This window comes from Pieris brassicae, chromosome 10 (assembly GCF_905147105.1).
Source record: "Pieris brassicae chromosome 10, ilPieBrab1.1, whole genome shotgun sequence".
In the NCBI taxonomy this organism is placed as follows: Eukaryota; Metazoa; Arthropoda; class Insecta; order Lepidoptera; family Pieridae; genus Pieris; species Pieris brassicae.
In genome coordinates this window covers 15,397,364-15,421,625 of record NC_059674.1, presented here as the reverse complement: position 1 = coordinate 15,421,625, position 24,262 = coordinate 15,397,364, and the positions used below count along the sequence as shown (strand labels likewise).

The window sequence follows — 24,262 nt, the reverse complement described above, 5'->3', positions numbered from 1 at the left end:
ATTTTTTTTTATAAAAACAATTGAATATCAACTCTTTTAAATATAACTTTTGACTAGCAACATAAACAATAAATGTCAAAGTATATGCCAATTGTCAACCACCATAAGTTGTCTGACGGTAAAACGTCAATCGTCATCTAATCTCATACTTTTTGTTAAAATTCGCATCATGGCCGCTTGGCGTTCATTAATTGACAAAACTTTTCATGTAATTTTCAAATCTCAATGAAAAATGGAAAATATGAATTTACTGCTATAAGTGCATTGTATTCTTATAATTTATTACTTATGTAATATACATTTAAATAGTATTACAACAAAGATATTTTATAATATATAGGTAGAGATAAAACCGGTGTTAAACAGTTATTTTATTTGTGTGGTTATATTTTTTATGAGTGTGACTTCTATAATAAATCTGTGTATGAAAATCGTAAAGGCGACAGTGTCATGTTAGATAAAGTAACCTTATACTATTGTTATAAACAGATATGTCTGTGCATTATAAATTTAAAAGTGCGTTGGATTACGATACAGTAACCTTTGATGGCCTACATATATCAGTAGGGGACTTAAAAGCTGCTATATCGCAGCAAAAGCGTATCGGAAAAACTTCTGATTTTGACCTTCAGATAACGAATGCTCAGACCAAAGAAGGTATGATACACAATTGATTTATTACATGATATAAATTTAAGGTTAACATATATTATAATATGTTTGTTCTTTTAGTGTATGTGGATGATGGTACATTAATTCCCAAAAATACATCTTTACTGGTGGCCAGAGTTCCTTTAGCTCAACAGCCAAAGAAACAGTGGGACAATAATAACAGTCAAGGAGCACCTGTAAAAGATGTCTCTGTTAATAAAGGGGTGGCAGATCTGTCTCGCATGGAGGGCAGTGAGCAGGACAAGATTAATGCTATGATTACCCAATCAACTTTTGATTACGACCCAAGCAAGTGAGTAGTCTGTTACTTAAAAAATTACTATAAGGTTCATATATTTATTATATGCAATACCAAACACTCTAAACAAGCTATATATATAAAGCATGTTAACTTTACTTAGCTTGCTTATTTATGGCATTTAGTCCTGAGGCAGTAGGATAAATTCCCATCAAAAGTATTATTGTTAAACAGCTGATACCTTCCCTTGAAAGTTAAAATAAAACTATGTATAATAATAATTTAAATAGGTTTAAAAATATTTTGGAAAATTTGAATTTATATTATCATACGCAAAAATCGTATAAGTTATAAATTAATATAGATTAAATATGTCGCTATTGATTATAATAAAAAAGAATTTATTTTAGTTACCAAAAGATACGTGGTCAAAATCAAAGAGGTGCAGTTCCAAGTAACTATATATGTTTCAAATGTCAGAATAGAGGCCATTGGATTAAAGATTGTCCAGTAGCTAATTCTGTAAGTATTTTTTTTACAATTAATGTTTTAAATGGTTTGTGTTTATTTTATCATTATATTTTAACAATAGTGCCTACTGCAGTTAATCAATTTGTTTTTAGAGTGACCCAATAGAAATAAGAAGAAGTTCAGGGATACCTCGCAGTTTTATGGTTCCTGTTGATGGTCCAAAAGCTCCTGGAGCCATGATGACTCCAAGTGGAACATTTGCAGTTCCTGCTGTAGACCGGTGAGTTAAATAGGTGAAATAAGAATAATGATAAATATTTTGCATATGAATTTTAGTTTTGTACTTCAATAACAAGAATGCATATAACACCAAGAAATGTAACTAGATATTAATTATTGACTGGTATTTTCAGTGAGGCCTACTTAGCATCAGAAAGTGCAATTGGGCCTGAAACATTGCCCAACACCCCAGCGGCCCCTGAACCAACTATTCCTGATGAGTTGATATGTAGCTTGTGCAGGGACCTTCTTACAGATGCAGTCATGATACCATGCTGTGGAAACTCATTTTGTGATGAATGTAAGTATAACTTTGAAGCTATGATTTAAAACAGTTTTTGTCAATGCAACGGAAACAGCCTCTCTAGTCTTTATATATTTTTATTTATACATTTAGTTTCACAAAATTACAAATATAAATTAAGTTAAATAGGTAAACTTTTCATAAATGAAGGGTTTTATCTATAATGAGCAATATTGACATAATGGTTTAGTTTTTGACTCAATTTCCGAGGTAGTTTTATTAATAAAATTAATATTGGCATGATGAAGCTAAATTTTGGGAGGAAACCAGCAGGTCTTACGTCAGTTCGAATTTGTATCTCAAGGTACAGCCATGTCTTGGGAGCTATCAAATATGTCAAACTTGCAACTAGATTTAAGTTTGATGACATTTTAGAATGTGGCTAGATAACATTGTCTGGTGCAGAAGGGGTAAGGTTGTTTGACGTTTTGTTTTAATGAGGCTAAAACAAAACCATTCCACAAATGCTATCTAAGAACTATACTGGGTAGCGCAACTGAATAATTATTATGAATATATATTTTTGTCTTATTCATATCTAATAATATTGTTATTCTTCTTTGTCATGTTAATAAATTGCTTCAAGGTATACGTGGAGCTTTGTTGGAGTCTGAAGACCATGAATGTCCAGATTGTCGTGAAAAGGAGATAGCACCTACTACTTTAATTCCCAATAGGTAAGTTTAGTATATGATCAATAATATTCTCTGTAGTATTATACAGTGTAAACTCCATGTAACGTCAAAATCAATTGGCTTTGGTTGGTTTAGCTTGTCTTCCATACAATGATACATTTTACATAGCATTACACCCACTCTTAATAACAACAACAATTGAGTAATAGTAATAACTACAGCTGCGTTCTTTTGTTTACAAATTAGGATTGCTTACACGTGTAGACTGTTGTTGACCATGACTAATACTTATTAGTCTACTACTACTTAGTAGTCATTGATTATCTATACGTATTTCCTTTCTCCATGTAACAACAATTCTTAATTTTCTGAACACCATTAAAATGTCTCTTCAGTGTCGTAAATAGTATTTTATAATAATTAAAGTATTAAACAATCACACAGAGAAGACCATGACTAATACTTATTAGTCTACTACTACTTAGTAGTCATTGATTATCTATACGTTTTTCCTTTCTCCATATAACAACAATTCTTAATTTTCTGAACACCATTAAAATGTCTCTTCAGTGTCGTAAATAGTATTTTATAATAATTAAAGTATTAAACAATCATACAGAGAAGACCATGACTAATACTTATTAGTCTACTACTACTTAGTAGTCATTGATTATCTATACGTATTTCCTTTCTCCATGTAACAACAATTCTTAATTTTCTGAACACCATTAAAATGTCTCTTCAGTGTCGTAAATAGTATTTTATAATAATTAAAGTATTAAACAATCACACAGAGAAGACCATGACTAATACTTATTAGTCTACTACTACTTAGTAGTCATTGATTATCTATACGTTTTTCCTTTCTCCATGTAACAACAATTCTTAATTTTCTGAACACCATTAAAATGTCTCTTCAGTGTCGTAAATAGTATTTTATAATAATTAAAGTATTAAACAATCACACAGAGAAGAGCTGATTTAGTTTTTCTTTATTCACAAATTGTCTTTACAGAAGAAATGTTTTTTATGTTTTCTTATTTAAGCAAACTTTGCATGCCTTTAATCTTAATGAAAAAGTATCCTGAAACAGATACATAAATGTGAGGCTTACCGCCTGGTTCTAGAGCGACTGGTTTTTGATAATAATACAGATAATGCAATAACATAACGCAAGTTGCACAGGGTGAGAAATAAAATATTAAAAATATTTATATATATATTTTTTCTGAATATATTGCTGTTGTTTATTGATAAAAAAATCTATATTTAACAGGTTTTTGAGGAACTCTGTATCGTCGTTCCGTAATCAGACAGGGTATAGTCGACGAGCACCGCATCGCCCGTCAGCGGCTCAGCCAGCGCAACAGAAAGGTAAAACTATTTCTAATTATTAAATCTTAATAAATACATTATGAAATAATGAAAGGTTTTCAGAATTATTTTTTAAATTATATTAATTTGAAATTGTAAAAAGATTATGGAGATTTACTTTGTCTAGAGTGTGTTCCCCGTTTGTGTCTTAAAATATATAGAAAATGGTGATAAATGTTGTAAACATATTCATGCTAATTTAATTGTATATACATATTTTGTTTTTCAGTTTTGAGAATTAGAAAATTTCTTTGTTTTACCTAAAGATTATTTGTTATCTATGGAAACTTAACGTAATTTTATGTGTTTTCTTCCAGAACAAGCTCCAGCACCTTCAGCTTCACCAAAGAATTCAGCAAATGGTGAATATACTTTTTTTTTTAAATAAATTTTAATATTTTACAATTTGTCTTTCTAAACTATGTTTTATATTTACATAGCATGGCGTGTTAAGATTCCAATCATTACACAAATAACCTCCTAAATATAGTAATAATTGTTCAGTGTGTCATTTGTAACTAATTGTGTGATTTTAATAAAAAATGGACTGAGCAATCTCCAGTCAATGTCAAAGCAACAGATAGAGTTAAAAATGTATATAAATAATAAATGACTATATACAATCGGTACCATATGAAATATCATGGCATAAACAAGACATTCATCACATAATCATTCATAAAAACAAGTATAAGAGAGAAAGTATACTTTCGTTAAACGAGTGCAGTTACCAGTGTTTTAGAATTTGGAACCCACGCCCCACAGGGGGCAATTTGATTGTTAAGGGGGCTATTCGAAAGTTATTTCGAATTTACTTACCGTGTATCGTTAGTTTCATATGTGAACAATGAAATTCTTTAATATTAGACTTAGTTTTCTAATAAGTAACGATTATGCATTTGTTCATGATGGTTATTACACGAGTGTTAATAATTGTGATTATATGTACTGACGTTTATATGTACTGACATCTCTATAATATAAGACTACGACTGGACAAGGCTTCAAACATACATCTTCACTCTACTGCAATGCCCATAGATTCATAGACATTTATAAATTGCCGTATTTTATACACATTTACTTTAACAGTTTAATTTCTACCTCCATACTATAAAATACACTAACTGTGGTGTATTTTTTTTGTAGTAAAAAAAAAATATTTCCTATTTCTATATTTTCTATAATATGTTAATACAGAAATTAAACTAAGAACATAATATAAAGATAACTAGCTTAGTCCATGTGTGTTGAGTGGTTTAACATGTGTGTCAGACGCGGTAGAGGAAAGGGGCGGGAGAAGGGATGAATCCGACGGTTCCGTGGACGACAACATTACGGTGACAGTGCCACCGGCGCACACGCAGGGCCCCGCCCCTCCACGCCCACGATACGAACATCGATCACGATACGGTATAAATGATTAACCTTGCATGCATACATCACACGCTTGCATGTTATGCTCAAAATCTTTTCAATTTCAATGCAGTCACGATACGGCCTTTAATGCATGGACTTGATGTTTGCAATGAGCCATTTGACAGTATGAGGAAATTAATGTTATGTAGTAAAGTAATAGTGAGTCGACCATTAATCACAAAATGGATAATTGAAAATATTGATTTTTATACAAAAGTCATGTGACACGAAACTGTTACAGTTATATCGACTATGGTAAATTATGCCAGTAGATAATATTTATTTGTCTGCTTATTGCTAACTGTCTTAGAGTTTTCGATCTACAAATAGGATTGTATTTGTGTAATTTAAGAATGATAATTAACACGTAAAAACTTGATGTTTGTTTACGTGTTTACTGGCATGGTTCGTCATGAGTGCGACGCCATTGCCGGGTTTCACAAGTTATGAAAGATACATTTGAATAGATAACACAAATTCTATAGTAATTTGAAATTATTTCAATAAAGTATACTTAAAATCTTGCTAGTATTGCCTGTTATGGTTTAAGGTATCTTAAATTGAGATATAAAAAAATCCTTAGTTTAGTAAATTGGGAAATTATTTTTACAGCTATTGTGTGTAGGAACACTGTCCTTATTTAGTCAAAAATCTTTATTCTTCTCTCATATGATATGTAATATTAGCTATTTATAAGATAACATTTATGTATTAAAGCCTTAGCAGTAACAGAATTAAATAACAATTTGTGTAGGTCCTATAGTGACTAATAAATAATCGAAAATTGTTTAAAATTTTGTTTGTCAAATAGCCCATTGTTCTTAATGTTTGCATATACATTTCTATTTAAGCTTAGAAGTAGTTAATTGTGATTCGAATATTACACTTATATTTTTTTATGTAATTTAACTTACAAACAAATCTTATCAAAGATATTTACAAAAAAAGAGAAAGGTTGTTCTGAATATTTACGAATGTCACGCAAACTGTTTTATTTTGTACTTCGGAACTCTTTCTATATAAAGGTAATAAAATTTTCTATTAAATCGAAATATAATACTATAGAAGGTCATGGCAAGTTATATTACTTGATGACACAATATTACGTGAGCAATATAGCTAAAATTTTTTAAACTTCACACCGCATCAGTTTAAGAAATTACTTGGCTTGGGTGGGTTACAATTAAACTATGGGCTTGTTGGAGTTTCATTCTTTAACTAAAAATGTGTAAAAAAATTAATCAGTAGAAACAGTTCATGTTTGCTAATGCAGCTATATTAGTTTTTTTTTAAATCTAGTAGCTTCATAACTTAATTTTATATTGTGTTATTTTTGTATAAGTTTGTTTATGTGACCTTTATGTATAAATCCGCGTAAATTTGTTAGAGAAATGTTTGTGTAATCTACCTATATTAAAGCTAATGTAGATTATCCTAAGCTTGTCAACTCCTAGTAGTAATAATAAACATATGGAGATCGGATTGGTGTTTATATATATTACATAATTATTTAAAACACTTGTTGCTACCAGATTGTCTTAAATATAAATCATATTTTATCTTAAAATTAATACCATTTATTTATTCGAATATAAATAGGTATAGGAGCATAAATTAAGCACTGTATAAAACTGAAACAAATCCTTTGTTTTATTATTTTTATAAATTGCATGTGCTGTATTATCATTTGCAGGCTTCTTACAAGCCTCAAATTTTAATTTGCTTATAAAATAAGAAATTCTACGGGCGTGAGAATGTAAAACACGTGACAGAAATCGGAACGCTGGATTCGGTTGTGATTAGTCAAACGGAAGTAATTCGATTACGACATGACGTTTCATGACGCGCGTCAATGCGTATCCAACTAGTGATGCTGTTGACCAATCACAACCGAACGCAGCGCACAATAGTCGTTTCGTTTTCGTGAAATTATATTCACGTGACCGAACATTCTTAACTACGTTTATCATTAATAATTTAAAAAAAAAATTGGAATATTTAGTATCGTAATCCTTAGAAAGCCATCTTTAATGATGAATATTTATTGTTTCAGGACCACCTAAAACCCTGAAAATTGAAATACCTCCCAATGTAAGTATTTAATAGTAAAGCCAGAATTATTTCTACATGTTTCAACTTGAAATTTTTCTTTAAGTAATGCATTTTACCAATCGGTTCGAATTTCCTAGATTAAAGATACGAATTTTCTTAATACACACACACACAATACAATGTTGGTATTGTATATTTTTTTTCGTTTTAAATGCAGAGAAATGTGAAATTAAGTATTTAAAGCTAAATTGTAAAACTATAGAATGTATTCAAATTTTATATAATTTAAATCGAGTCATTATTTTTAATAGAGGTCAAAGGATGAGCAAAGGTCTAGCACACCTACGATTGACGAGAGAAGGGATCCGAATATACCGCCACAGGTAACATATATTCTATACTTAACAGCGGCCTAATCTTTTAATTCGAAAGTTATTTAATTGTTTCCTCTTTATAAGGTAAGAACGTATAACTGTTATAAAGAGGAATATTATGATTGAACGCGCTAGCTTTAGAGCTACTGCTTCATATTGGTTTTTAGTTGAAAATCTTTTCATTGAGAAAGGCTTTATAAATAATATTATCAAGCGGGAATAACCTGGAACTTGCTAAATACTGCAAAGACGCGAAAAGTATTAAAATGAATTTGCACGGATAAATGAACGCTGGGGAAACCACGAGTACCGAAGTACAGATGACTATATATAATATTCCTTTTGCTTTGTTGTTCTTTATTGTCATCATTATATGTTTGAAATGTAGTGTTATTTAGCAATTAGCCCGACAAGTAATAATAATCCGAAGGTCTCGGCCTTAGATTGTATCCGTTTATTTGATAATTTTTATTTTATAGAAAAGTAGGTTCTGATTTAAGATCTTCACTGTATGAGCAAGTGCTTACATGTAGAATTCATACGACGTCAGGGATGAGACTAGGGCATGACTGCTCGTGATTCTCATCATTTTTAAAGATTATGATTATCTTTGTGTGTACGTTGCCATATTAAAAATAACTAGAACCTATATTGCAGTATATTTCAGAATCGTAAATCTTTGAAGATTACGAATGTGCTGATGTTTTTCACCATAACAATATAAGATTTCTAAGTACAAATTTTCATTCGATGAAGCGAGCCCAGGTATTCTGTCGTGTTGGAATGTGAGTGTGAAATGGAATGAAATAGTAGGACAGACACACATTTGGGTTCTATAATATCTACTAGCCTGGAAAACATTATGAAGAATTAAAATTTGTATTTACAAAAGATAGAGTTTAAAAAGTATGATTCGTTATAACCATATTGTGTTAGGTTATTTTTTAATCTGGCAACCTTAGTTATCAAGTCTTAACCCTGTCTAATCCCTGATGTTTCCTTCGTTAAAAAAATAATTTCTTTGCAGGGAGTGTACAATCGTGGACCTATACCTTTTATACCACCACAGCCTCATTACGGGTAAATATTACATGACTATGTTATTTTTATTGTAATTAAAACGTTTTGGGTGTTTTTATCGCTGTTTCCTAAGGATATTTTCCGACTTGGTATAAAGTTTTTGATCAGTAAAATTTATAAGTTAAAACAAAATGTGCGTATGAATTTTTCATGATTAGCTTTTAATCTCGTTAGCGCGCCACCTCCTTACGGCAGACCAATGGGAAGGCCATATCCAGAACGATTCCCGCATCACGACCCCTATCAACCTCCACCGCCAGGAATCAAAGATTCTCCAAATGGGTAAGTGTTATATATATAAATTTAAAATTTTCTAAAATGTTATTTTTTAAAGCGAAAAAAGTTTATAGTCGGTGAAATATTATTTTTATAAAAAAAAAACATATTTGATACTAGTATTGATTTTGAAAGAGAATTGTATGTAATTTCTCTTTGAGTTTAAGGTTCTTTTGTCTCGATCGATCTTGTAACTTTTGTTTTAGTCTCGATTTTGTGATTTAACACCATTAATATAAATAGTCATTGAACGACTTCCTGAGAAAGTTAATATCAAGGGTTTAGATTTTTTATTTGCTTTTTAATAAAAAGTTTGGTGTCTCCAATTATAGAATCAAGCTGAAAGAAATTTTAATTGCATTTGAGTGGGGTCGATACATCTACATTGACTGTTAAATTTCCATGCAAAGTACGTGGCAAGTACTCGTATTAATAGTGTCGTGTATTGGTGCAGGCGCAGCGAGGACCCGCTGGAGGCGTTCAATAGAATGATCCGCGAGAAGGAGATGCGGGCGAAAAGGAGGGAAGAGGAGCGGCGTCGAGTGAAATCGGGTTCGCGGAGCCTTTCGCGGTCGCCTCGCCTCCAGCGGCTGTCGCGTTCCCCCCGCCCCTTACGAGGATCTCGGTCCCCACGTCTGCCGCGTGCGTCTCGATCTCCCCGACCCCCGCGTGGGTCCCCTTCACCGCGCCCCCTACGGGTATCCCGCTCCCCCCGGCCCCTTCGGGACTCCCGATCGCCACGCCCTCCGCGGGGATCACGGTCCCCTCGCGCCCGCCCTCGTAGCCGTGGCTCCAGTCGCCTAAGATATTCTAGGTTCGTTACATTGTATTTCGCATTGCGCTCTCTAATTTGGCATGGTTATGGTTTATAGGGCTGCTATTGAGGTAGATGTTGGCTCACTGCTTCCATTTTTAGTATGCATGTCCAGTCAAATAAGCTCGCACATCTATTTCCTTTTATTTATTTATCCAAATTAAATTGTTTTAAATTGTAAATTTTTATTTCAGATCGCGATCACTATCGCGTGGGCGCTTGCGCCGCTCTCCGTGGTCGCCGCGTAGAAGACGTTCACGGGACAGATCTGTGTCGTTGTCGCGGTATGTAATTTTGATACTTGCAACGTATCTTCCCAAATTTAAAAAATATAAATTAAGAAGCAAAGATCTCTCTCTCGTTGAATATAGTTTAAAGTAACGTAACTAAATTAATAATTGTTGAAAAATTTTAATTCCTTGCATAATACAGCTGTCGTAAACCGCTATCCGTTTTGAAAATATGTATATGATATATATTTTAAAGCAGTGTTGGCCTAGTGGCTTCAGCATGCGACTCTCATCCCTGAGGTCGTAGGTTCTAACCCCGGCTGTGCACCAATGGATTTTCTTTCTATTAACATTAGCTCGAACGGTTAAGGAAAACATCGTGAGGAAACCGGCTTGCCTTGGACCCAAAAAGTCGACGGCGTGCGTCAGGCACAGAAGGCTGTCTATTCGATTAACAAATGATCATGAAACAGATACAGAATCTGAGGCCCAGACCTAAAAAGGTTGTAGCGCCATTGATTGATTTATTTTTTAAATTATATTGTTAGCTTTTTAATTATATAAACACTGCTCATTTTAGTTAAAGAAATATAATCAAGCTATTTAAGGTAAGAGCGCATGTGTCACAGTTGTTCAGTCTACTTACTCTGTGCTTTTATGGAACTGACGTCATAATCAGCCCGGAGGGGATCGTGTCGAAGTAGGGAAAAGGATATAAAAACAAGCTGAACTTGCGCACCCGGGTTAATCACTAAAATTTTAAAGTGAATATTGAATCAGTGAAGAAAAGTGTAACAATATATACCTAGTCCAGCCATAAGTTCTGTTAAAAATGAATTTCTGAAAAAAAAAATTTTTTTTAATGAAGCAATATAGTATTAAAATGTATACCTATATATATTACTATACATATTTCTTAGTCGACCAGTAATGGCCACCTTTGGCTTTTATACAAGGCTTGGCTTGGCTTGTGGCCAAACAGATTAAATAATAATTTGAAGTATCAAGGGTTGAGGTCTGGGCTAGATGAGGGCCAGTCTCTTATAAACTCCGGAAGCCAACGTCAAGCCCAGCTTGGGTGATTCCAGCCTTGTGACCATGTGCAGAATCCTGCGGTATATATTTAAGAAGTGTATTGCTTAGAGGTTTCACAACATGATTCAGGTCTGTATCTTGATACACTTTGGCTGACGTTTTCACTCCTTTTTCACGAAAAATGTAGTTTTGTGACTCCTTGATAAGTCCCACCAAACCCCCTCTGACACAGGATTATGACCAGGTTGCACCTTTCCGACCACTTGGGCAGTTTCTTTAGAACTGTGAGCGTACACTTTATCATGTTGCTTATTGTATTGCATCAATCGTGAAAATGTTTTCATCGGTAAGGAGGATAATTCTGTGCTTTTCACCTACGTGTCGCGATGGAAGGCATTTTGATTGATCCACTCTATTTAACTGTAAAGATTGATTTAGGTCTATCGACGATAAGCACCGAGCTTCAGGTCTTGTTTTATAATACGCGACCTTCATTTCTCGCGATAAAATACTCGTATTCGTAATTGCAACACTCGTCTGGTTTCAAAAATGCTAGAGCTTCTGATGAGACGGTTTCCTGTGGCTCCTTATCAAAACTCTGCTGCTGCAGCTCAGGAAGACATCCGAAGTCAGAAGGAGACGATTTTTCAAGTCTTGGAGGCAGTCGGCTAGAGGCAGGCAGAGGCCTATATCAACGGAAAGTTTATTTCGAGATTCTGCAGCCTCCTCTGACAATTATCCGATTGTAATTGCAGTTTCTATGACCAAAGCCTCATGACATACATTTGTATTGGTGTCTAAAGGACTTTAAACTATCGCGGAATAAATTGATCCGATTATTTGGGCATTTCGTAATTTCGGTTAGATTTTCCTCGAGAAAATCCAGGTTTTTTTGCATATATTTTTCACTTTACACTAGTTTATTATGCTAAGCATATCCTCTCTTAATATAGTCAACGAGGACTCAACACTGGGACCTTCCAACAAAAGATAACCATTGTTTTTATTACAGAATTGAAAATACTTGTTATTTTTATTCTAAAAACCTCATTGAATTAAAATTCCAATAAAATACGGAGGCGGAAAGTGGCGGAAGGTTTTTTTCATGATAATGTAAGTAGAAGGTTCATAGAACATCCTCAAATGAAAAATACAGCTCAACTCCATTTAACTGATACTCAAATGAACTCTACAAACTTATTTTAATTCAAAAATGGTCAAAGTTTCATGAATGAAAAACTGGTTCTAAAAGTGTAGTTATGATTTAAAAACCATGTACATACTGCCTGAAGGTTCCATGGATTTTTTGGCACTAAACTCAACAGCACAAAACTTCACAGTGATTAAGGGAGCTTTCCAGTGAGACAGCCCGAAAAATCGCTGTTTTTCGCGATTTTTTTTAGAGATACATTTATTTATTAATTAATATCTATAAAAATTATGAAACAATTGTTCCAGAAAATGCACTTGGATGTGGTGTCCACGTTGGGGGTCACAATTTTGATTTGAAACAAAAAACACAAAAAGATATATAATTGGCTTTCGTGCTATGGAGGCTTTTTTTGTTGCAAAAATGGCGCCGGTTTGAACAAAAAGTATCGATTTTAGCATTTTTTTTTACAATAAATAGGCAAAATTGCGCGCTCCAAGTTGGACACCGTTTTGAAAAATTCTGTTTCGAGAAAAACGCGTTCAAAGTTTCAAGTGAGGAAATTTTAGGTAAATCGTTTACTTACGGTCAATCAGCGATGCCAGGTCCATACAATATCCCTTCTGCTTCTTCAAGAAGATCGTGCTCAATGGATTGTTCAGTCCGACGAGCTGTACTCGCCTCTTTGCTATCCAGGGACGACCGGCTGTTTGCTTGGATGATGCGCTTACTTAGCGGCGAAATCTGCGGCGCTCGGCCCTATCGTGCATACCATCGTCTCCAATTTTTTTTAAAATTGGGTCGTAACCTTTATTGCAAGGTGCACACAGCACACTGCGTAGCGATTTCTACTATCTGCTTGCCGCAGAATACGTGCTTTGGGGCTAGCTGCCACACACAGTGATTGAAGCTCTCGTTATTGTTTTGAGTGTTCGCGCCCGTATATCGTATATAAAAGATCCTCCGTTGTTAGATCATCGTAAATCGGCTTTGAAACTTGTTGTACGTCTTCGTCGAGTGCTGGTGGATGGGTGTACTCCTCTCCTGTGGCCTCGGCCTTGCGCCATTCACACCACGAATCTTCTTCAATCAATACTCATGCTGAGTATTGCCCTCCGGGAGAACCGAAAACCAAAAAGAACTCCAAAATCACATTTGACACACTATACGTTTGATCGATTCGGACTTCAAACTCTGGACTCTTTTTCAAGATTTTTGCTGCCGAAGTGCTCGCAAACGTTAGATCCGTTTCGATATCGTGTCGATTTGTTCCCTTGAAACCTGCGGATCTTTTTCGTTCATTTCGCGGATGTCCGCTTCTCGATCCTTTTCTATCCTGCCACGCACATTTCTCTTCTCTTGCAAGTAGCAGGTAGGAACGAGGCTATAGAAATAACGGTCGCACGGGCAGACTGCCGACGCGGCAGCTGTAGTGCTCCGTTGCCTTCCTCAAGAAATGCTGTACAGTAACCGAAATAATCTGAATTTTGGCATGAAAATAGGGAATATTCGGATGAGTGTATACTATTCGATAAAGCAAGTTTTTGAACATAATGTTACAAAATTGAAAAAAATAGTATTTATGGGCAGACTAGTTATATATGACAGATAAAATTTATTATGAAATTTATAATGTATGATAATTTTTTTGGATGTGCTGGGATATTATGATCTTCGGATCTTATTACCGCCTGCGGGTTTATCTCAAAAATATTTATTTAAAGAAAAATCTAGATTTCTTTAATTGATTTTTGAATTTGTAATATGGACACCGGAATGAGTTGGACCCAAAAAGTCGACGATGTCTGTCAGGATGGCTAATCTGCTTTCGCTATATATTCGAAAAAAATATCACGAAACATAAATGAAAAGAAATCTGGGCCCAAGGCCAAGGGTTATAGCGACACTAGCTTTTATATTTGTTATTTTTAATCAACGCGAGCGCTGTCTCACGCTTTCACTGGCTTCTACAATTAAATATTATACTGTAGACCGATTTCGACCTGGAATTGTATAGATTGTGTATATTGTGGGTTGTGTTGAATTAAAAATATTATCTAATTAATCGGCATACCGCAGTATATATTCTTTTTTTGGACGTCTTGAATGGTCTTTTTAGAACATCGTTTTTTACTGTTTCTTGGTCCTGATCCTTAGCGTCTATGTTTATTTTTGTGATGTTTTCACGGCCTACATGGCCTACTGGCCACACATATTCGTGATTTCTGTTTGAGCAGTGTGCAACTGCTGCAGTCCGAGAACTGACTTTCGGTTGATATTGACGCACATTTTGCATTGTTTTCGCGGCATTTATATGCAGAGACAATAAATAAATATACTATAAATAAAAAGTCATTATCGCTCATGAGAAATTCCATCTATGCAACCATGACAAAACGACAAACAATATAAGAAGAATGCAGATTTCGTTGTATTTAACTAAATTGTAAATTTTTTTTACTGTAAAAATAACATTTTTCAACCAAAAACAACATCACCGCTTCACGACAATAACAGGTATAAAAAATACACGAATACAAACATACGTCGAATTGTTTACCTCCTTAAGACTTTTTTGATGTCGGTTATAAAGGACAGAAAATGGATTGAACATTAATATACATTTCAGGTCTCCGTCTCCCCGCCGTCGCATCCGCTCTCCGCTGCGCTATCGGTCGGCGCTGCGCTCTCCTGTTGGACGCTCACCACTCCGCTCAGTGGTGCGTACTCCACTGCGCTCGCCGCTCCGCTCGCCGCCACGCTCCCCGCCTCGAGGTGCTGCTCGTTCGCCAAGGCAGATGTCGCCACATAGGTATTTATCCTTATCAAATTAGATATAGGTCAGAAGCGACTATGCTCCGCTAATCACATTGCTATTTTCAAAGCTTGTAACCCACAGAGTAGAACAGTGTTGCCCTAGTGGCTTCAACGTGTGACTCTCATCCCTGGGGTGTCTGTCTATGTGTGCACTTAACACTCGTTCGTTCATTAAAGGAAAATATCGTGAGGAAACCGGCATGCCTTAGACGCAAAAAGTCGACAGTGTATGTCAGGCACAGAAGGTGCCTACTTGCCTTCTAGCCCATACAAACTCTTAGAGTATAAAGGTTTAGAATTTGTGTAATTTTAATTATTGCTCTAGCATTTACTCCGCTGTATATGTAACTCTTGTAAAAAGTACTTATGTATCGCATTCCAAAGAACCGATCTCCTGGTCTACAATTATTCAATTTACATACGATTACGAACAATTGAATCGCTTATGCTGTTTAGTAAAATAGTTTTCTGTCCACGCAAATACGGATTTTATTATAACGCTTACGCTTACGAGTGCATTTGAATTTCTTAAGTAAATTTAGTATTGACCTTGTTCGCGTTAGCGATCTACATTGTTATATCATTGTGTTCAGCTTAATTCATTATCGTTACTTTCGTGCTATCTCTCTCTCTGTCCAAAGCCCAATTCTTGACGAAATAATTTCTTCAAAATCCCCCTTTGTTTGAAGTAACGAATCTTAGGTCATAAATCTCGCAACTCTTAAAATAGATGTTATCACCGAGATAATAAGCATTTTGTGTTCAATGACAGTCAGTAATATTCAACTCTGTCGAACGCTTGTCTAGGTTATAAATTTATTGATTATTGAATTAATTCCTGATAGAGACAAATCCAATCCAATATGTAATTGACATACGGACGCACATATTTAGTATTTTTTTATTTCATTCTATTTATCGGTCATCCGATTTGCACCTTAACTTTAATATCTAAATACAGGTGCACTATAGTATATATAGACACAGACCCAGTTACAGACTATCACAGATAGAGACTATCACTTAATAAGCAACATTAAGGTATTTCGAACACCGGAAACGATACATTCTAATTAGTTTAGGTCAAATAAGTTCCAGAAACCTTAACAAAAAATATTTGACGATAACGTGAGAGTGAGAGAGAAGTATCAAGTCTCTCATTTTAAAATATTTTAGTCTATTGTGGTACGAATTCTAGTCCTAAATATAAAATTTCCTTACAGATTCACGGGTGTTTACGACGAACTGTTGTCGCCGCCGCGTCGTAGTGAGCCATCCTTCGGAGGCAGGTACGATATCAGTTTAAATTGCGCATTTCGGATTGAACCTGTCTTTATCAGTGAAAGCGGACGTCGCGATTCAATCGTTTTAACCTGTTTTGGTATTAGGTATAAGTGTTTTTTGAAGAATATTCTTGCTGAGTTGCTGAGAAGATCCCTTCGTAGTTTGTACGAGATAAAGAAGATTTCCCAATGGCGTGGTTTACATACAAATGCGATAGTAAATAATGTTTAGTTAAATAAAGTCTGTTATTTGATAATGTAACGATGATACTATACTGTGTAAACGAGTTTAAATGAGAGTAAATGCATTTTCAATACAGATCATATGATTTCACAATATCGCAAACTATCCTGAAGGACAGCCATAAATGCAAGCCCAGCCCATGGACATCGATTTTATAAGCGTTGCTGACAATTGAGAGATTTGTATAACGTAAAAAAGACGGCAATAAAATTACCTTGCGTTTACTAAGACGTTCTAAAGAAAGTTCGTAACATATAATACATATATATCTCTTTATGTTTTAATAACAAATTAAACAAATGTGTGCGTAAGCTGCCAGCTACTGCTTTGAGCTTTTAGTTCGATCTTCATAACGGACGCCATTGTTTAATCTTACTGAAGTGAAAAAAGCTTGACGCCATCAGGACGACGGTTCGTGATTCCGATATCGCCCGACATGAAGGAGCGTTTACTCGCTTTGTTACACGATTTTCCTATGGCATATTTTTATAGAATAGATCTATTACTAGTCGAATTGTGATATTAATACATATATAGTTTTTAGTATGAAGTTTTTTTCTTATGTACAATTATATTTTATTTAGTAGTCAAATACATCATGTTTTAAATGGAATTCTCGATAATTATTTAAATAAGTATAAATAATATAATAAATTAAATTGGTCCAAGCATTGAAGTAAACATTTATTATGTATTTATTTTATTTAGCTAATATGTATTTTAAGTTTTTTTTTTTAAGCGAGTCTTGATCAAGCTCTAGCTTACTTTTGAACTTGCCTACAAACCATTTTCCAGTACTATATGGATTTGTAAAAGTTAATAGGTTTTATAGGATTTCTTGAAGATGAATAACGACAAATGTTAGATATGAAGCCCAATTTTACGTAGTGTGCTGTTAAACAACATATCAATATATTCGTTATTTAGTCGTTAGTACTTGTTATTTTTTTTTAAATAAAAATATGTTTGTAAGTAAATTTTTCAAATTTGAAAACTTCAACTATTATTATTATAAATTGTACTATCTCTACCATATTCTGACACTGATACGAGTTTATCTGATTTATGAATGTTTTCGCAAGAAATAATTTAATAACGTGTAATTAATCATTTTAGAAAGTCAAAAGTTAGCAAACGGATTTTTTAAACGATTTTGTTAATAGAAAGCAAGTTTATTCTATGAAAATGTAAACACAAAACAGATATACATATACCGATAGTGTCTACGTTGTTAAAAAAATTTTCACTTTCACAAACATTTTATTGTGTACAATTTTAGCTTATAATGAAACAATTTAAAAGTGTAAGTTAAGTTTTCTTATTGTGTAATTATTGTCGCCTATTAAAAGTTCTTTTATTTTCGCAATAAGTATTATTTTTAATTTAAAAAGACTGAAGTGCTGTGATAAACAAATAGTATTTAGTTAATGCCACTTAGTAATGTTTATGCCACAAATTATTTGCAAAGTGAATCTCGAACGAATCTAATTAATCTACGGTTTGTATGTTTTCATAATTGTTTCTCCGCGTAATTAAAATTTAACCCATTTTTTAATTATTACGAGTCTTTCGAATGCTTTATTATTATTTAAGAACATGTAATGTATTAGCTACATTGTAATCTAGATATATAATTTTTAACGATTCAATTCGATGCACTTGCACAATGACGTTATACACGTACAATATACATTATTGCTTGCTTAGGGGTTGAGCGCCTACTAGCTCCCATTACTGTCGAAATCAATATGGTTACGTGTAGGTATATACTTGCCTAAATGGCAAACAAACAAATAATTTAGCATTAAGTTCCGGTGGGACTAAATAACTACTGAAACATTTTTGTCTTCATTATATATTTCTATTATTACGCCTGATGTATCGATACGAGTAAATACTGTTTATATATTTTTCTACCGAAGACTAAATTTTCTTTATGTAATTGTTATCTTATATATTAGTATAAAGTTATTAAAAAAAATATTAGTTTCATTTATCCACATTGTGGTGATACTTTTGCTACTCTTACTATTGGAGAATTATGAATTTAATTATGTAAGACAATAAAGCGTTGTATTTACGGTACATATTTGTGAAAGGATTTTTCTCTTATTTTGAGCTATATAATGCTAAGAAATATACAAAAATTGTCACCGATATATAGGCTAAAGATATGAAAATTTTGTTGATTAGTATAAGTTAAATAACATAGGATAGATTGAGAATAATTATGAAAAGTTCTTACTCTTTCAGTAACCTAATTTTTTTTATGTCATTCGAGGTCAGCTATTATGACCTTGAATGATTATGACACATTTTATTATTGACATTGTTATTTCAAATGAAAATATAATGTTTGTAGGTACATGATGGAGTATATTTTATTTTTATATTTAATGTATTGGTGAGTAATATTTATTCACTGTAATCATAGTAAACTTATGTATTTTTTTAATGTTTTTATTGTTGTGATAATCATTCATTTTTATTTATTGTTTAATATATGATAAAATATTTATTAGATGGTAAGTTGTCTATTCACGTGTTGTTGTATTGTCGTAATATCATAACGGGAATTTGCAAATGCGTAAAGGAGATTGACTACTCTATAATTTTATATATACATCATAAAATTTTAATTCATGAAATATACTAACATATTACAATGAAAATAGTAATTTGTCAACAAGGCTTGTAAAAATGCCCTCATAATCCTTTTCAAATGTTAAAACAGTAATTGTAGGAATCAAAGGTTTGCAATTTAGAAATGTATTAACAGTACAAGGGTCATATTCAAAAACAATGTAAGACACGGTTTCTTAGAAATCTTTATGATCATCTTTTACGAAGCTATTTCCAGTTAAAACTCCGACGCTACTTTATTGGCCTTGTTTATTTATATAAAGCTCATAACTTAATAAATAAATTTCTCTTTCTATGTTTTCTTACGGTTAATAGTAATAAACGTATGTATGTACCAACTAGCTTATCCTTTGCTACTTACGTGTCGCTCTTACAACTATATTTCTAACATTAATGATAATATTGATATGTTTTATAAGTCTTCCTATTTATCGTAATCTTGTTTATGATAATCTTAATAAGGTTTAAGTTTTAAAAAAGTTATTTTGCTTTACTTTTATTATTACGTTTTAGCTTGTATTTTCTAATATAATTTATCTGTAATTATAAACATTCTAGTATTTGTATGCATTCTTTAAGAACTCTATAAATAGAGGAAGTATAAAGAATAAAGGTTGAACTGAGAATTACATTTGAAATGTTTTCCTTTACTAGAGTTTTTTTTGTGAGAGTGTAAAGTCCGTCTCCAGTTGTTTTGTTTTCATTGTTGAATTTGAACGAAGTTTAATTAAATTTTGGTGATCTGAATGAATATGTCTTAAATGTTCATATGTAAACTATTCTAGGTTACGGCGTATGAAAGAGAAGTAGGAAAAAATTGTCTATACTGTCATGACGTAAAATGTACATGGTGATGCATGTATCTCTATAAAAATTTGAATTAAAGTCAAATATGATGTTTAATGATGTCAATGAGTGTGAACTGTAGTCGTATCACATTAAAATAAATTTGAAACGTTTGCAAACTACGGAGATACGGACATAAATTTATTTATGAAAGTTGGCATGATTGTATATTTGCCAAAGCATGATTTTTATGCTAATTCGATTGTGATGATTCAAATATAAATACATGTAAACTAAACGAGAGCCGTATTTAAATTGTGAAACTTTACTTACAATTAATGAAATTACATTTGGGGCAAGTTGTTTTGTATATGCGTTGTTATGCGTCCAGTCGCTGCTAATATTTCACTTAGTGGTATAAATATTTTAAAAATTGTTAAAGGGAAGTGAAGGCAGAGTTGCCTGCTTGTGAGCTGTGACGGATTATCTAATTAATTACTCATTGTTGAAAGCTTCCTTTACTTCGACGTCTTTAAAGTATAAGGTGATGATTATTTTAATGTCAAAGTTGACATTCATATGTACAAGTTCATTATAGAGTAGTATGTAATTGTTTTACCAATGTCTTCATATTAGACTGTAATGCAATGTTTAAATTTTTTTTGTGTTTTGATTTTTCAATGTACCTTACTGTAATAAAACATTGTTTTTAATAATTGGTTTTAATGAAACCTCTAATTTATAGATTTTTTTAGGTTTTGCAAGGATTCAACTGTAAAGAGGCGGTTTAGTGGCAGATAGATTTTATTATTATTACTTTTCTAGCCATGATCTCAAAAGCGAATAAGTACGGACTAGAACAATGTGCTATTTTCAATCTGAAATATTTAAATTAGTCAGAAATATTTTTTTTCATAATTGCACTAATTGTTGAAGGATTTAATTAGCTTAAAGCCCAATCAGTACAGCAGACATGACCTGTAACAAATTGGTTACGAGTATTGTAGTATTGAGTAAATAGTTTAATTTAAAGAATTTAATTATGTAAGTTTACTTTCATGAAATTTAGATGACACTTTTCAAATTGTTTTATCGAATTCCGCTATTTATTGATGAATGTCAGGTTCGGTTCGCAATAGTTTTACTAAGGTAATATTTTCTTGTATTTATACTAACATGTTACATATTTTTTGCAGATATGGTCCTAGGAACAATGTTGGCCCCACGTTCCCGCCACTTGGGGCTAAACCAGTTCCGCTCATGGGTCTTAATCTCCAGCCTCAGCCCGAAGTTCCTCCTCCAGGTTACCGAGGCCGTTTTGATCCATCATTCGACGACATCCCACCCGGGGTAGATCCACCGGTACCAGGATTCGAGCCACCACCTTTCGAAAAAGCACCATTTGGTCCACCTGGTACAGAACGCGATAGGCTACCGCCATCAAACTTTCGAGAACCTTATCGTCCTCCGGCGTACGCTGATGGTACAGGAAGTTACAGAGATGCTCCTGTAGCTCCAATATCAAATGATGCTCCACCACTACATCTCGATCACCCACGTTACAGAGATAACTTTAGAGGGGGTGCCCCGTATCGAGATGGTGGTCCTTTACCGTACAGGGATGGACAGCCTTACAGGGATCAAGGTGTGGCTCATCGCGATGCCAACTATAGAGGTGGACCATCACAATTTCGTGAAACTTCTTTCAGAAGTGTACCGTATCGAGATGGAAATTATAGGGATAATATTCCGCCCAATTTCCGTGAAAGTAGTCTAACTTTTAGACCTCCTAGTGCTGATCCAAGGGAACAAATTCCACCCTTCCATGATCCTAACTATCGTGAAGGATTTAGAGATGATACCAGTAGAGATGGAAGACAAGCCATTCGTTCTAATAATTCGTCTCGTAGGACTGGCTCTAGGCGTGAAAAGGATAGATCTAGAGAAAGATATCCCGATGGTCGCGAAATACCCGAGAGAACAGAAAGACCGCGGGCCAACGAAAAAAGTCGGGAATCCCGTGATGAACGTGTACGTGACTATGATCGAACAAGAGACATTGATAAAGATCGTCATGAGCATGGCTCTCAAGAAAACAAAGGTCGCTCTCGAGATGTACGTGAAAAACATCGCAGCGAGTCTAGAGGTCGTTCTCGTGAACGAGAAAGCAAAAGAGATAGAAAAGAAGACAGAGGTCGGGACAAATCACCTCCTGAAAAAAGTAAAGACCATAAAGACAAAGATAAAAAAGTGAAAGACCGAAAAAAGAAAAAGCGTGAGAAAGAAAAAGAAAGAGAGATAGAAAAGAAGAAAAAACGTGACAAGAAGGAAAAGAAGGAAAAAGAAAATAAAAAAGACGATGATGGAGAACAAAAAGAAATACAAATTACTGAACACAATAAAGTGGAAGAAATCAAAGGAGACGCAGAGAAAAAAGAAAGCAAACTAGTACAACCTTCGTCTGACGAAAATGAAAATGTTCAAAAGCTTGTAGAAAATATTAAAGTTGACTTGTATGGAGACGAAACAGCTGCAGTTGTAGATAAAGAAATTACTGAGAGTTATGTAAAATCAGAAACAGGTGACAATAATGAGGAAGTGAAAGAATCCGATACTGCTAATAAGGAAGAACCTTTTGATGGCATTGAGCTACAACCGGCTGCTGATGAATTGACAGTTGATATGGAAATTCCCTCCAGTAATAATAAAGAGGTGTTGGCTCCATTGCCGGAGCTATCAAAGTGGGAAGTGGATGATGACAACCAAGAAAAGTCGAAGGAACCTGGTGAAATAACTTCTCCCGATGAAAAATCTGATTCCAAAAAAGTTACATCTGAAGTAATTAAACGGGCGGAAAAAGCTATATTCGCAAAGGCTATAAATTCGTTGCGCCCAATAGAAATAAAGAAGATTAGTAGTGACCGCGTTAAGTTATATGGGGATGACCAACCAAAACCTACGTTAAATAATATTCAAATAACTGTACCAGTAACTGAACTAGAAAGAAAAACTTTAGAATCCAGTGACAAACAAAGTAGAAATTCTAAAACACCACCCCCTCGAATATCAGTGAAAGACAGATTAGGTGGAAAAGTTGAAAATGTTCATAAAGGAAGAGAACCTCGTGTGGTTCATAGCACCGTTGAACGTGTTAAATCAAGATCTAAAACTCCTTCTATTCGCAGGGTTACGTTGGAAAAAGAGCGAAGTAGAAAATCAGAAACTCGAAACATTGGGTCCAAAGATCGCAATACGGACAGGCGAGTCAAAACAGATAATATAAAAGGAGAAAATTATCACGATAAAAAGAAAGAAAAATTACACGGAGATAGAAAAGTTAACGACGAAAAACTTGGCCGTAGCAAAATAAATGATAACTCTGAATTCAATTCGACCAACGATAAAGAACGGAAAAAGTCGACGCTAGACGAAGCACACTTTGAGCCGGATTATGATGAAAATGTCGAATCTGAAACCGACACCAAAGAAGAGTCTAGCAAGAAAAGAGAACGTTCTGCGTCCCCAGGCCCAACACCGACAAAGAAACCCAAGATTGAGAATGAAACAATTAAACTAGATCTAACTAACGTTAGAAAGAGACCAGATACAGATACCGCATCTTCAAGCTCTGATGATTCATCGTCATCCTCTTCGTCAGATGGTCGTAAACGAAAGAAGAAAAAGAAGCGAACTAAGAAGAAGAAGAAACGTGCAGCAAGCGATAGTGAAAGTGAGTCTGATTCTAGTTCTGAGGACCATAAGAAAAAAAAGAAAAAACGTAAACATAAGAAAAAGTCAAGCAAGAAAAAGAAAAAATCAAAGCATAAGTAATGTTTAATCTAACAAATTATAACTAAACGCAATGTCAATTGCGTCGCTTTTAGTATCGGGTAACTTAAGACTTGGTTGAATATTTTAAAGTCAAACTAATATTATGTATGTATTTGTGTTGTAGTCATATGTTTAACTAATAAATGATGAATACATCTTACTTAGAAGTAATTAATTTTTTATTTATAGCCGTAACAATACTTGTAGTAGAGTTAACTTTGACTAATTCTTGATCTTTAAAAGTGAATTTGGAGT

General features: G+C 33.8%; 1 protein-coding gene across 3 annotated transcripts; it reads left to right on the top strand.

Annotated features, from left to right (window-relative positions):
- The first annotated feature begins 168 nt into the window (after positions 1–168).
- LOC123714941 (E3 ubiquitin-protein ligase RBBP6) lies at positions 169–24,172 on the top strand. Of its 3 annotated transcripts, XM_045669635.1 has the most exons (18): positions 169–657; positions 733–964; positions 1,321–1,432; positions 1,534–1,661; positions 1,795–1,961; positions 2,551–2,641; positions 3,876–3,973; positions 4,291–4,335; positions 5,249–5,386; positions 7,446–7,483; positions 7,756–7,827; positions 8,846–8,898; positions 9,073–9,180; positions 9,629–9,988; positions 10,183–10,272; positions 15,033–15,215; positions 16,444–16,509; positions 21,373–24,172. In XM_045669635.1, exons 1-18 carry the CDS (start codon positions 492–494, stop codon positions 24,005–24,007), a joined length of 4,782 nt encoding a protein of 1,593 aa, XP_045525591.1. In that variant the 5' UTR covers positions 169–491; the 3' UTR covers positions 24,008–24,172. The 3 variants fall into 3 exon arrangements, with proteins under 3 accessions (XP_045525591.1, XP_045525592.1, XP_045525593.1); XM_045669636.1 differs by lacking the exon at positions 5,249–5,386; XM_045669637.1 differs by lacking the exon at positions 9,629–9,988.
- Positions 24,173–24,262: the final 90 nt, after the last annotated feature.